The sequence below is a fragment of the Achroia grisella genome, unplaced genomic scaffold (assembly GCF_030625045.1).
Source record: "Achroia grisella isolate CSIRO2021 unplaced genomic scaffold, CSIRO_AGI_Agris_v1 utg515, whole genome shotgun sequence".
Classification (NCBI taxonomy): domain Eukaryota; kingdom Metazoa; phylum Arthropoda; class Insecta; order Lepidoptera; family Pyralidae; genus Achroia; species Achroia grisella.
This window is the reverse complement of record NW_026712908.1, coordinates 3,964,959-3,978,964: the sequence shown is the minus strand read 5'-3', so window position 1 is coordinate 3,978,964 and position 14,006 is coordinate 3,964,959. Positions and strand designations below refer to the sequence as shown.

At 33.4% G+C, this 14,006-nt stretch overlaps 1 protein-coding gene across 1 annotated transcript; it reads left to right on the top strand.

The window, feature by feature from the left end:
- Positions 1-6,904: 6,904 nt before the first annotated feature.
- On the top strand, positions 6,905-13,024 carry LOC131847089 (uncharacterized). The gene is made up of 3 exons (XM_059196547.1): positions 6,905-7,048; positions 11,410-11,562; positions 12,840-13,024. Exons 1-3 carry the CDS (start codon positions 6,959-6,961, stop codon positions 13,002-13,004), a joined length of 408 nt encoding a protein of 135 aa, XP_059052530.1. The 5' UTR covers positions 6,905-6,958; the 3' UTR covers positions 13,005-13,024.
- The last annotated feature ends 982 nt before the right edge of the window (positions 13,025-14,006 follow it).

Here is a 14,006-nt window from a genome sequence, read left to right as displayed (position 1 = left end):
CTACACAGAAGACATTGGAGAACACACTTCTTAAGATGATGGCGAGTTTTGAAGGTAAACTCCAGGCTATTACTCCTCAAACAACGGATACACTCACAATCGTTCAATTGTCCAATGAATTTAATGAATTTAAGATCTATACTCATGAAGTCTTGGGTCTTCTTCGTCAGCAAATAGCATACTTGATCCAAACAACCGATGAAATAGAGATGAGACACAGACGGAAGTATAGTACTTGGCGGAGTTCCAGAGAGTGGCGATGACTTGGCCTCTGTGATTGCCACTATCTGCAAGGATCACCTCAAGCTATCCGATGTCCAAGCCTCTGACATTTCTAGTTGTCATCGCCTAGGTACGGCGATTGAGGGCCGTTGTAGACCCATTATATTCCGTACCATTAATCCTGCTCTCAGTTCATTAATTTGGAAAAGCAAGACTAAATTGAAGGGGACCATGCTTGTTGTTTCCGAATTCCTGACTCGACGGAGGCAGGAATTGTTCCTCGAGGCCCGGAAGCGGTTAGGTATGAGAAACGTTTGGACGTTAAGCGGTAATATATACACTAAAGATCCGTCTGGCGGTCACCGCCGCATTAACAACATTGATGATTTGGACGCTATAATTCCCAAATCCAGCGAGCCCACATCGTCTAAATTGCCGGATCCAGCTTCCCAGTCAGCTCAGCGAGTCCATAAGGTTTCTGGATACTCAAGAACTCGTCGTGGTATGCGGGTCAAGCATTAGTGTTAAGTAGTTGGAATTTAGTATTATCCGGTCAATTTCAATGTTATATAGCAATCACTACTGCGTAATTTTATTTTAGTTTCACCCTCATATTTGTGATTTTACTCGTTTACTTTAATTATTAGTATTATAATAACTTGACTTCTATGTTTACATCTGCATATTATCTGTGTAATGTGTCAAGTGACAGCTGTCAGATGACACTTTCTCCGATTACTTTATTCTGATTGTCAAATATTAATTTTCATTTTCTATACGCGATTTCACTCAACATTATTCTACGTAGTGATTGTTGACTTAGATTTTTTTATTTTTTGTACAATATTAGTAATTCTATCTAATTGTTGTACATGTTGATTGGATATATGTATTTTGTTTTTTTTTTATTGTTAACAGACGGCCGGCGGGCTCTAGCAGAGACTAAATAATATTATTAGTTGTATTTTTATATATTATTTTTTTTATTTCTATTTTTATATTACTTTAGTATTATTAATATTTATTTATTGATTTATACAATCAACAAATAGTTTTTATTTTTTTTTATTTTTTATAAAAAAAAGAACTTCGTATGTCTGATGACGATTCTTTTTTTTCTGCATTAGATGACTCAAATCCCTCAATCCAGTCGCCGAATATTTCTTTAAATGAATCTCTTTCTTCCCTTCTCTATGACGAATTTCAGCGTTTCCCTTTTAGCCTCAATATTTGTCACCTGAATGCCCAAAGCATTCCTCAACATCACGGTGAACTTTTTAACATGCTTTACAACATTAATGTTGATGTTATTTTAATTTCTGAAAGTTGGCTCAAACCAGCTATGCCGTCCTCCAATTACAGTCTCCCAGGGTTCGTTATGATTCGTAATGACCGCTTGGAGAAACGAGGCGGTGGTGTTGCAATTTACTTACGGACTTCTTTTAAATACGAAGTACTGGCTTCTTCCCCCATCTCCGCTAACGCTGAATTTTTATTTATTTGTACGTATGTCAAGGGGACCAAAATCGTTCTAGGTGTTATTTATTGTCCCCCATCTCTAGATTACTTTCAGGAATTGGAAACAATTCTTGAATCCATTATGTCCGAGCACGCTCACCATATAATCATGGGTGATTTTAATACTGACCTCATCCGTGATACAGCAAATTCCCGTAAACTAGGTCATATTGTTAACTCAGTAGGGTTAACTTTGTTACCGACTGGGCCCACTCATACCAACATAGACTATCCTGATAGTTGGATTGACCACATTTATATTTCCTCTCCCGATTTCGTTCTCAATCATGGTCAAGTTCCGGCACCAGGTATATCTCGCCATGACATAATATATGTTACTTATAACGTGAATAAAGTTAAACGTAAACCCGTAATTAAAGAAATACGCAATTTCGCTAGGATTGATATGGAGGCACTAGGAAAAGATATTCAACCGGTTAATTGGGACTGTGTTACTGAAGCTCCTACTGTCAATGCGAAGCTCTCCAACTTCAACACTTGCATCCACCAGCTTTACATCAAACATGCTCCATCGCATGGTATAAAACTAAGAAAACCGCCTGCCCCTTGGATCACGAGAGGCGTTCGCATGGCGATGAAGAGACGCAATCAGGCGTTTTGTAAGTTTAAGAGGAATCGCACTGACGAGAACTGGTCGTCATTCAAAACGGCTCGTAATCGGTGTAATTACATGGTAAGAGCAGCCAAACGCCAATATATTCATTCGAATTTGCTTAATGCTTCGCCGGCTAATTCTTGGAAGTTCCTCAAGTCGCTCGGTTTGTGCAAACAAACCAGCGATACTGTCCCACTCTTTTCACTAGATGATCTTAATAGACATTTCTCTTCTCCCTTACCGCTAAGTGCTTCTATCAAAAAAGCCACTTTGGAGGAAATTGCTTCCTGGCCTAGCTTATGCTCGGATATGTTCTCTTTTACTGCTGTGACCGTCGAGGAGATCCGTAAGATTATATCATCCATCAAATCCAACTGTGTTGGTGTTGATGATGTGAGTAGAATCATGATTATTCTCATACTTGAACATGTACTTCCTTTGATCACTCACATTGTTAACTGCTCTTTACTTTCTAGTACCTTCCCTTCTATCTGGTTAAATGCTTTCGTCCTTCCACTTCCTAAGGTATCATCTCCCACACTTCTCAAGGATTTTCGGCCCATTTCTATTCTGCCCTACCTCTCTAAAATTCTGGAAGCGGCAGCTCACAAACAGCTTTCTAATTTCATTTTTGGAAACAAACTTGTGAGCCCCTTTCAATCTGGATTCCGTCTTGGGCATAGCACCGCTACAGCACTTCTCAAAGTGACTGAAGATGTGAGAGAGGGCATGGAAAGTTCCAAAGTTACCATCCTTATATTAATTGATTTCTCAAACGCTTTCAATACAGTCGACCATGACGTCCTTCTTGCATTACTCTCTCATCTTGGGGTCTCCTCCGCGGCCGTTAGTTGGTTCCGTTCTTATATTCAGGGTCGCCGGCAGGCTGTTCGCTATGACCAAGCTCTATCTGACTGGTGCGAATTGGTCGCTGGTGTCCCTCAAGGCGGTATATTGTCTCCGTTATTATTTTCTATTTTTATTAACTTCCTCACTAATGATCTCAAGTGCTCTTACCATCTTTACGCAGACGATTTACAGCTGTACTATCAAATTGAAGTAGAAAGAATATCTGAAGCTGTAAGTCGGTTAAACGATGCTCTTGCCTACATTGAGGACTGGGCGATTAGGTTCGGGGTGACTGTCAATCCTAGCAAATGCCAAGCAATCATTTTGGGAAGCACGAGACAACTCGGCAAAACGAACCTGACGTCTGTTCCTCCGATAATTTTTAATAAAATGTCTATTCCTTACTGCACGCATGTCAAAGACCTTGGCCTCACGATTGATACCACCCTTAGCTGGAATAATCACGTCAATGAGGTCAGTCGTAAAGTTACGTACACCTTGCGCAATTTATACCGGTTTAAAAATTTCCTTCCTACCAGTACTAAGATCTTACTTATTCAGTCCCTGGTACTACCCATTATTGATTATGCAGATGTGTGCTGCTCGGACATGAATGAGGACCTTTTAAACAAATTGGATCGTCTTCTCAATAATTGCATACGTTTTATTTTCGGTCTCCGTAAATACGACCATATCTCTTTTTACCGCTCTCAGCTTAATTGGCTTCCAATCCGCCAACGAAGAATTGTTCGTCTCTTGTGTACTCTTTATTCATTACTATACGATCCTAACTCTCCCGAGTATCTTAATACCAAATTTCATTTTCATGGGGACATCTCTTTTCGTAACCTTCGTCCGTCTAGGAATTTACTTCTCCACGTTCCTGCTCATCGTACGAGCTTCATTTCTAAATCTTTCACTTTACAGGCCATTAAACAATGGAACGAGTTACCCCTTGACATTAGGTCCAGCTCTTCAAAATTCACATTCAAATCCAAATTACGCAAACACCTTTCCCAGAACTAGTGTAGGCTCCTGTTATCCTTGTAGTATTATTCCTCCACCCAACCACCTCTATGTATCTGAATTTCCCTGTTGATTTGTATAAATTTATAATTGTATGTGTATTTGTATGTATGTGTGTAGGTACGTACGTGTATGTAGTTATATTTATATATGTATAATTATTTATTCATATTATGTATTATAGTTTATAAGTATATTCGCATATGTATTTATATTTAATCATATTAAAGTGATCTTCTTATTATTTTATTTTTTTTTAGATTAGAATTTCAAATTGTTAATGCACCGCCAACATGAATCTCTGTTTGCCCAATGGTTGACTGGGAGAAAATGCCTCGAGGTGTTAAGTCCGCCATGTGTACCTTTATTTATGTATTTGTGCATTAAAGTTTTAATAAATAAATAAATAAATAAATGACTGCGAATAGGGATGAATAGGCAGAGAAAAACATATTACACCGATCACAAATAAATGGGATAAGGCTTCTTCCTTAACCCATTTGTTTGTGATCGGTGTAATATGTTTTTCAGATGGTGATGATGATAATGTATTTTAGTTAGAAATAGAAAATTACTGATTGATAAACTTCCTAATATCATAAGGCGGAAATACTAATTAAGTCAGAAATAGGTAATTACTAATTGAATAACTTCTCCACTTTCAAAAATTATACAGATCCGGCCGCATATGGAATATCGTTCTCATCTCTTAGCAGGAGCACTACAATACCAGCTACTTCCATTTGACTGCATTCAGAACCGAGCAGCCAGAATTATTGGTAATCAACGTCTTTATGACAGACTCGACCCATTGGCTCTGCGGCTAAATATTGCATCTCTGTGCATTTTCTATCGTATATATCACGGGGAGTTTTCTGAGGAGGAGTTTTTGGGTTAATATCAGCTGCTGAGTTTCACCACCGTACCACCCGCCAGAAACTAAAATACCATCCTGATCATCTGGATGAATGGCGGTCCTCCACAGTGCGGTTTTCTAGAAACTTTTTGCCACGCACAACCGCATTATGGAATCACCTTCCATCAATAGCATTTCCGAAACTATACGATTTTGAAACCTTCTAGAAAAGAGCTTATTTTAAAAGGCCGACAACGCACTTGCAATTCTCCTGGTTTTGCGGGTGCTCATGGGTGGCGGTAATCAGTTACCATCAGGTGAGCCGCATATCCCCTGTGCTATAAAAAGTCGTGACTACTAATTAAGTTAGAAATAAGAAATTTCTAATTGAATAACTTACCCATTTTCAAAAGTCAGTAAAACAAATTAAGTCAGGAATAGATAGTAGTTGCTAATTAATATTTACCTTTTGAAAATAGGAAAATGGGAAAGTTATTCAACTGGATAAATTCCTTATTGCCCTATTTTCTAAATTCAAAAATAGGTAAGACAAAGGTGCCTAAAGAAACGACTTTGTATAAAGTGTACCTCGATCTAAATTCCTCATTTATCTGCGACAAATGTCATTACGTCGGATGCTGTGTCATAATTGTACGTGAGATTTGTTATTTAGTGTGCGGCGGATTGAACTGAACGAAATGTCTAAAAATGTATTATATATTTATTTTTTTCTTTTTCTTATGTTTTTACACTTGGATATTGCTGAAAAGGTTTGTATTTAATAGTGTTGGTATTTTAATAGGTATTTAATAGTGATGGTTTTCGTAATATTTTCTTAATAATTTATAAATTGTTTTATAGGCCTATAAAAAATTGCCACGTTGTTAGTCCGCGATGAAATCCTCAACCACTGAACCGATTTTGATGAAACTTTATATGTATACTCGGTAGCAGTGAATAATTTGTTATCTATTTTTAATATCCTTAAGACATAAGGGTGGCTCACCCCATAAAATATTATATAACTTTTATTCCAAAATGTTAAGTTATTCAATAAAATATGTTAAAAATCGCAATACCATATATTATTAGGGCATTTAATCAACATGTAAAAAACATTTTTTAATACAAAGAATAAATAGTAAATTCTTAAGCGTTTCTTAATAAACTAACCAAAAACTAGCAAATAATTATGACATCAGATTGTTATTACTAATTATTTAAACTTATTGAAGATGAAATAATTAGTAATAACAATAATATTTGTTATTTATTTAATGAAAAACTGATTATTGTTTTCGTACGCTGGCATTTTGTAAGCTACACATGCCTTGCCTTCCATAATAAATAAAATAAGAATGTTTTTGTCATTATATATTTTAAGTAGTATATATAGATAGATAGATAGATATAATATACTTTATTTGTAACACACAGTAAAGAAAAGGCATAAACAATATATTAAAGGACATATATAATTACAATAAGGCGGCCTTATTGCTGAAAGCAATCTTTTCAAGGCAACCTTAGGGAAACGGATTGAAAAATGAACAGGTAGAATAATATACATACAGGAGAAAACTAAAAAATAACAAACATATATTGATGAACGAAAATAATAATAAGTATAATATTAATATAGTTAAGTATAATAGTTTTAGAATATAAACGTGTTGGCAATTAGCTGTAAGTTTATATTGTTTTAATTAAAGAAATAAATAAAAGTAATTATAGTTACTTTTTATTATTATAATTATATTCAAGGATATCCGTTTTTCTATTTGTAATTATATCATTTTCAGGTTCGATACATAAGTACAGAACGACCCCACGTTGTGTATTTCAACCCTAATTATTTTTCACACTTTAATATGACATCGAGGCGATTCAGCAGAAAAAATCCATTTTATTATGTGGACTTACATCTTAAAGGCTTGACTTATTTCGATAACAATATAACTGTAAGTATAAATTACAATAATAATCCAAAACAATTCACTCACCGCTATTTAGTCCCAAGCTAAGCAGAATTTGTGTGGGTACTAGACTACTGATGTTTATATCTATTTTTTTTTAATGCATACATAATATACATAAAAAACATCCAGATTAATACAAATCGTCAATATAAATGTTTGTATACTATTTTAAATTTGACACGGTTATTATTTATACGTATGATTAGTAAAAATCATGGGATCTTACCACATTTTATATTTATTGAGTTCTCGATATGTCGACAATGTTGCAACCATGATCATGTTTGTATCGTGCGAGGAATCGAACGCACGACCATCGAAAGTAAAGAGCTGAACCGCTGAACAACCGATAAATATATTACACAGCGTCAACTAGTCATAAACATCTAATTGACGTAGACTTAGTAAAACGTGGACTTTGTAGATTACCTTAGGCTCACCTATTTCAGCCGCTAAGCAGCTTGCTTTGTAACCTGTTTTTCAGTTATAAGGTGCAGATTAAACAGTGTAATTACAGAATAAAACTCATGACTAGAGACGGGATTATATGCAACATCAAAAGCTTGTTATATGCATGAAATATGCGCGAAAATTGGCAAAATATGCATAATTAAATGATAAAAGTCTCGTCAAAATCAGTCTAGCCATTTCAGAGATTAGCCGGAACAGACGGACAGACAGACAAAAATTGTAAAATATGTTATTTTGGTGTATGTACCGTATTTATATTCATATGCCTGTAGTAAAAAACGGCTATATCAATATTACAAACAGACACAATTTTATTTATATTAGATTATATACTTAGTATAGTAAATCATCTACCGGAACTTAATCTATGTAATTTTTAAAATTGAGTTCCGGTGTTGCGGTCTATTCTGTTAATAATATAATAATATATAATAAATATAATATAATAATAATTATATATAATAAATATAATATAATCCTTACTTCCTTACTAATATTATAAATGCGAAAGTAACTCTGTCTGTCTGTCTGTCTGTCTGTCTGTCTGTCTCGCTTTCACGCCAAAACTACTGAACCGATTTAAATGAAATTTAGTACGCAGATAGTCTAGACGCCGAGGAAGGACATAGGCTACTTTTTAATGCGTAAAAAGGGTTGTAAGGGGTTCAAAATGGAAATACAAGGTTATCTTTATGCTGTTGAATCCTTATTCGTCATCTTTTCATTTCACTAGCTAACAACCAATCAACACATCGCGTGCGTTTGCGCCATTCGCCATCTTTTCATTTCACTAGCTAACAACCAATCAACTCATCGCGTGCGTTTGCGCCAATAAGGTATCCATCACAGAGAACAAAACCACAGATAACATAATGTAAAACGAAAGATCTTGCCGGAAACATGACGTTGACGTTTAGTGAAAATATTGTTTTTTGACACTTTTTTATGATAAAATCGTATATCGTGTGTATGTGTTTTTTCTTTAAACCTGAAATTGGCCGATTGCGAGACAAATTTGGCGATTTTTTTTATTAATTTGTTTTACGGCTCTGGATACAAGCCCAGTTTAGCCCAACTTAAAGTTTTACAATATAAATTACAAAAATTAAAGTCAATGTCCAATGTTAAATAATAATAAATGTCAAACGTTGTTTCCCTGTTCTGAACAACTTAAAAAAAAAACTTAATAACAATCACATTTTTCTTCAAATTTTATTATTTACATTTTTTAAAGAATGTTGTGGTGTGGCACTATCCGAAATTAAATTATTTACCCATTTTTGTAGGTTATACAGAAATAATGTGTGGGTGTTTATTTAAAAAGCATTAACACAAAATTAATAAAGTATAGGTATTAATAAATATATGGTTGTTGTATCAAAATAGAATTTTCTTATTTTTCACTAAAATAAAAACTAACTGTCTTTTTTATAAAATAAATGACCTTTTCATTGTGCCATATATTATGGAACTATTTAAATTATTTAGCTGATTGTAAGAACCAAAATGTTGGTTTGTAGATTAAATAATAGTAGATTAATACTGTAAAATTATTATTTGTACGGAAACGATAAAAATATATTTTTGTGCTGCGACAAAAACTAATATTATAAATGTGAAAGTAACTCTGTCTGTCTGTCTCGCTTTCACGCCAAAACTACTGAACCGATTTGAATGAAATTTGATATACAGATAGTCTAGACCCTGAGAACGGACATAGGCTACTTTTTAATGCGAAAAAAGGGGCGTAAGAGGTTAAAAGGGTGGATGAAAGATTGTATGGAAGAATCGTCATTTGTTGTCATCGTCGTGAAGCTAGAAGCTTGAAACTTATTTTTGAGGCTGTTGATTAAATATAAATAAAAATTACATTCAATGTTTGTAAAAAATTACCCTTAAGGGGTAAAATAAAATAGGGGATGCAAATTTTTATGTAAATTCGACATTTTTGAAGCTAGAAGCTTGAAACTTATTGTTGAGACTGTTGATTAAATATAAATACATATGACATTCATTGTTTGTAAAAAAATACCCTTAAGGGGGTAAAATAAAATAGGGGATGCAAATTTTTATGTAAATTCGACATTTTTGAAGCTAGAAGCTTGAAACTTATTGTTGAGACTGTTGATTAAATATAAATACATATGACATTCATTGTTTGTAAAAAATACCCTTAAGGGGGTAAAATAAAATAGGGGATGCAAGTTTTTATGTAAACACGTCATTTTTGAAGCTAGAAGCTTGAAACTTATTGTTGAGACTGTTGATTAAATATAAATAAAAATGACATTCAATGTTTGTAAAAAATTACCCTTAAGGGGGTAAAATAAAATAGGGGATGCAAGTTTTTATGTAAAATCGTCATTTTTGAAGCTAGAAGCTTGAAACTTATTTTTGAGGCTGTGGATTAAATATAAATAAATATGACATTCATTGTTTGTAAAAAAATTACCCTTAAGGTGGTAAAATAAAATAGGGGATGATAGTTATTATGTAAATTCGTAATTTTTGAAACTAGAACGATGAAACTATTTTCATTGGTTCTTTTGGGGTAGATTTTTAAATACCCCACTAATGTTATAACTGTGAAAGTAACTCTGTTTGTCTTTCTGTCAGTCTTACGCTCCAAAACAAAATAAAAATTTAAATGAAATTTGGTACACAGTTAGTTTACACCCGGACAAAGAATATAGGGTACTTTTGAATGTGAAAAAAGGATTGTAAGGGGGTTGCAACGGTATGTTGTATGGAAGAATCGTCATTTTTTAAAACTAGAAGTTTGAGACTCATTTTTAGACATTCAATGTTTGTAAAATTTTCACTCTTAGGGGGAGGGGGGGTAGTAAAATAAAATAGGGAATGAAAGTTATTGTGGAAATTTGCTGTTTGTGTGGTTGTGGAAGCTAGAACGATTAAACTTTTTTCTTTGTCTTTTTAGAGTTAGTTTATTAAATACCCTACTGATATTATACATGTGAAAGTAACTTTGTCTGTCTGTTTGTCTCGCTTACACGCCAAAAATATTGAACCGATTTAAATTGAAATTTGAAACAGACATAGATAGACTAGATCCTGAGAAAGGACATAGGTTACTTTTTAATGTGAAAAAGGGTTGCAAGAGGATTGAAAGGGTAGATCCAAGGTCATATAGATGTATCGTCATGTTTAAAGCTAGAAGCTTGAAATTTATTTTTTAGCCTATTGATAAAATATTTATTTTTATTTTTTATCATTTTTTAAGCTAAAATGATGAAACTTATTTATTTGACTTATATTGTGTTAATTGAGTTAAATATTTTTTCATTATTTACGCGGACGAAGTCGCGGGTACAGCTAGTAATAATTATATAGATGAGAATTTTTGGAAAAAAAAATAATAACAATATAAAAACACTGAAAAAAATTAACTTATAATGTATAAACATTGACGTTCATAAGCGGCTAAAATGTCCTACATGAATAAATGATTTTTGAATTATTAGTAATGTGAAATAATTATTTATGCTAGCAATGTACCAAATCAGGTTGACCTCCACGCGGTTCTTGCTGGAAATCATCGTGATAAATTCTTGGTGAATTTGTCACAACGGGCTGACTGACTTGACTTATGTATGTTTGTACGACCTTACATATGTATGTATTTAAAAAAACAATATCCTTACCTCATCCTATCATCCTCCACTGGTGCCCCGCCAGCGTAAACCGTTATCGCAGGCGGATGAACCATTCCATAATCATCCATTAAATATAAAATGTCAGCACGGTGCGAGAACCCGCGACCATCGGGAATAAAGTGATTTACTAATCCGCATGACTACCTAAGTCGGGTAATAATATAATTTATAGTTATCTAATCAGGTTGTATATTTCAGATGCACATGTACTTATGCCAGGATATAGGCAATGGAAATTATCGAATCCTTTTTGAAATCCATCGCAGATGGTGCAACTTCATCAGTATGGACAACATGTTTGGATCCACCATGAGACAGGGGAGGCTGAAGAAGCCATGTCCACATCCGCCGGTAAGGCTCTAAGACTTATTTTTTACTAGCTATGCCTGCGATTTCGTTCGCGTGGTTATAAAAAACACTATCGTGATTATCTTTGGAAGATCTCAATTACGAATAATTTTCCCCGTTTTTGCAATATTTTTCACTGATGCTTCGCTTCTATTAGTCGTAGCGTAATATCATATAGCTTAAAGTCTTCAATGACAAATGGACTATCCAACACAATAAAAAAAAAATTCTATTCGAATTTTTTTTTCCGTTCCTGAGATTAGCTGGTTCAAACAAACAAACCCTTCAGTTTTATAATATTAATATAGATGTGAAAAGTCTCTTTTTTAATTTTTTTTTTATGTAATGTGAATTTTTGTTATGGAATGTTATGAATGTTTTTATGAAATCAAACTAAAATATTCATTCGTATGGGTCTATTGCAGGCTTTACTCTACTTGCTGATCTGTAATAGTTATTAATCATCTGGCAATTATTTTGTGGACTCAGGTTATTTTATTCATAAAAAGCCAATCTCGTGTTAAACATGTCTCTCATTTAGATTACATAATGAAACTCATTTTTACAGTTTAGTTTCTGATTGCTAATAAACATTAGTATTTTTTTTAAATAAAAAAAAAAATAATGGAACGTCGAACATAGCGCCCTAGTGTTGTTTTATTTATTCTTGTAAAATTCTGTACACACTTTTTATATAATTTTCTTTTATATATGAATCTGTGTAACGTGTGACGTATTTTTTCTGCATAGTATATTAGTAGCAAGCAATTTTGAACATATTCATTTTGACGGTTTTGACAAGCCCACCACAATTAAAACTAACAATTTTAGTGTCAAGCTGTGCCATAATAATAATAATAATAATCTCAGGACAATTAACACAGTGCCATCTTGACCCAAGTTAAGCAAGCTAAAGCTTGTGTTACGGGTACTAGATTCATTCATTCATTCATAATTTAAGAGCTACGTTCTTGTCGGTGGAGCTCTTGCCTCTTCTCTTACACAGGGTACTAGATAACTGATACAAATATATAGATAATTTTTTTTTCGCAAATACATACATAATATACATAGAAAACACCCAGACCGACACAAACAATCATACTCATGAATACGATGCGATGTTTTTACAGAAGCGTTACAAATTGTTACTTGCCTTTAATTGCTTTGTGGCATTAATAAACATCAAGTGTGCATTTTTTATTATTATTACCTAATCAAACAAGTTTCTTAATATGTTAATAGTACGTTTATATAATTTTAATATTACTTTGTTCTAGGGTGAATATCATATGTACAACATGAGTATACCAGTAGAGAATATACCGAGAAGTTTGCCATATTTCAAAGGTCGCATTTACGGCAACGTTACTCATGTCGTAGAAAAAGACCCAATATTATCAGCGTATATAGACATGGAAATGAAGGAGTACAAGCGACAATAACGAAGAACGAAAACGAACAGAAAAACTGACCCATTGTTCAAATAAGAATTATTAATGTATATATATATATATATATATATATATATATATATATACCATCCTGATCATCTGGATAAATGGCGGTCCTCCACACGGTTTTCGTGAAAATGTTTGCCACGCACAACCTCATTGTGGAATCACCTTCCAGCAACGGTGTTTCCGAAACGATACAATATTGAAACCTTCAAGAAAAGAACTTATTCCTTTTTAAAAGGCTGACAATGCACTTGCAATTTCCCTAGTGGTGCGGGTGCTCATAGGCGGCGGTAATCACTTACCATCAGGTGAACCGCATGCTTGTTTGTCCCCAGTGTTATAAAAAAAATCACATCCAGCTACTCGTAAATATATACTGCAATAATTCCTGTGACAGTCCATGCTACTATCTAGATTTAACTTTAATTTAACTTTTGGAATTTTGGGTTATATAACAAAAAAATATTATCAAATCTTCTCTGAGCTGAATATTAGGTTATATCCTTATTTTGGCTATTATGTGTCTAGCTCTTTTCTGTCGTAATATTATATTGAATTCAGTCTTATTGTACGGAAGTTCATTTCATTATTTATTGTATTTATACCATATAATTTAATTCTGCTACCATTTGCATCAGTGAGACCACAAAATTCGACTCTAAACATATACTAAACAAAAAATACATATCTTATGAGTTATCGAATATTTATTATTTTTATTTATATTTAAAAAAATTCCAAATGTTTCTGTTTTGAATGAATAATTGTTAATTTAAATGTAGTATAAAATAACTTAATAAAACAAATATATGCTTGGAAGTAGAATACAAAATCATTTATTCAAATAAACTTACATTGAAGCACTTTTGAATAGTCATAACATTTTTTTTTTTTTTAATCTACCGCTCATTCGGAATGCTGTCTCATCACAAGAAGAACAAGCAAGAAACTTGTGTGTTGCTCTTTTAAATAATTTATTCTTACTTA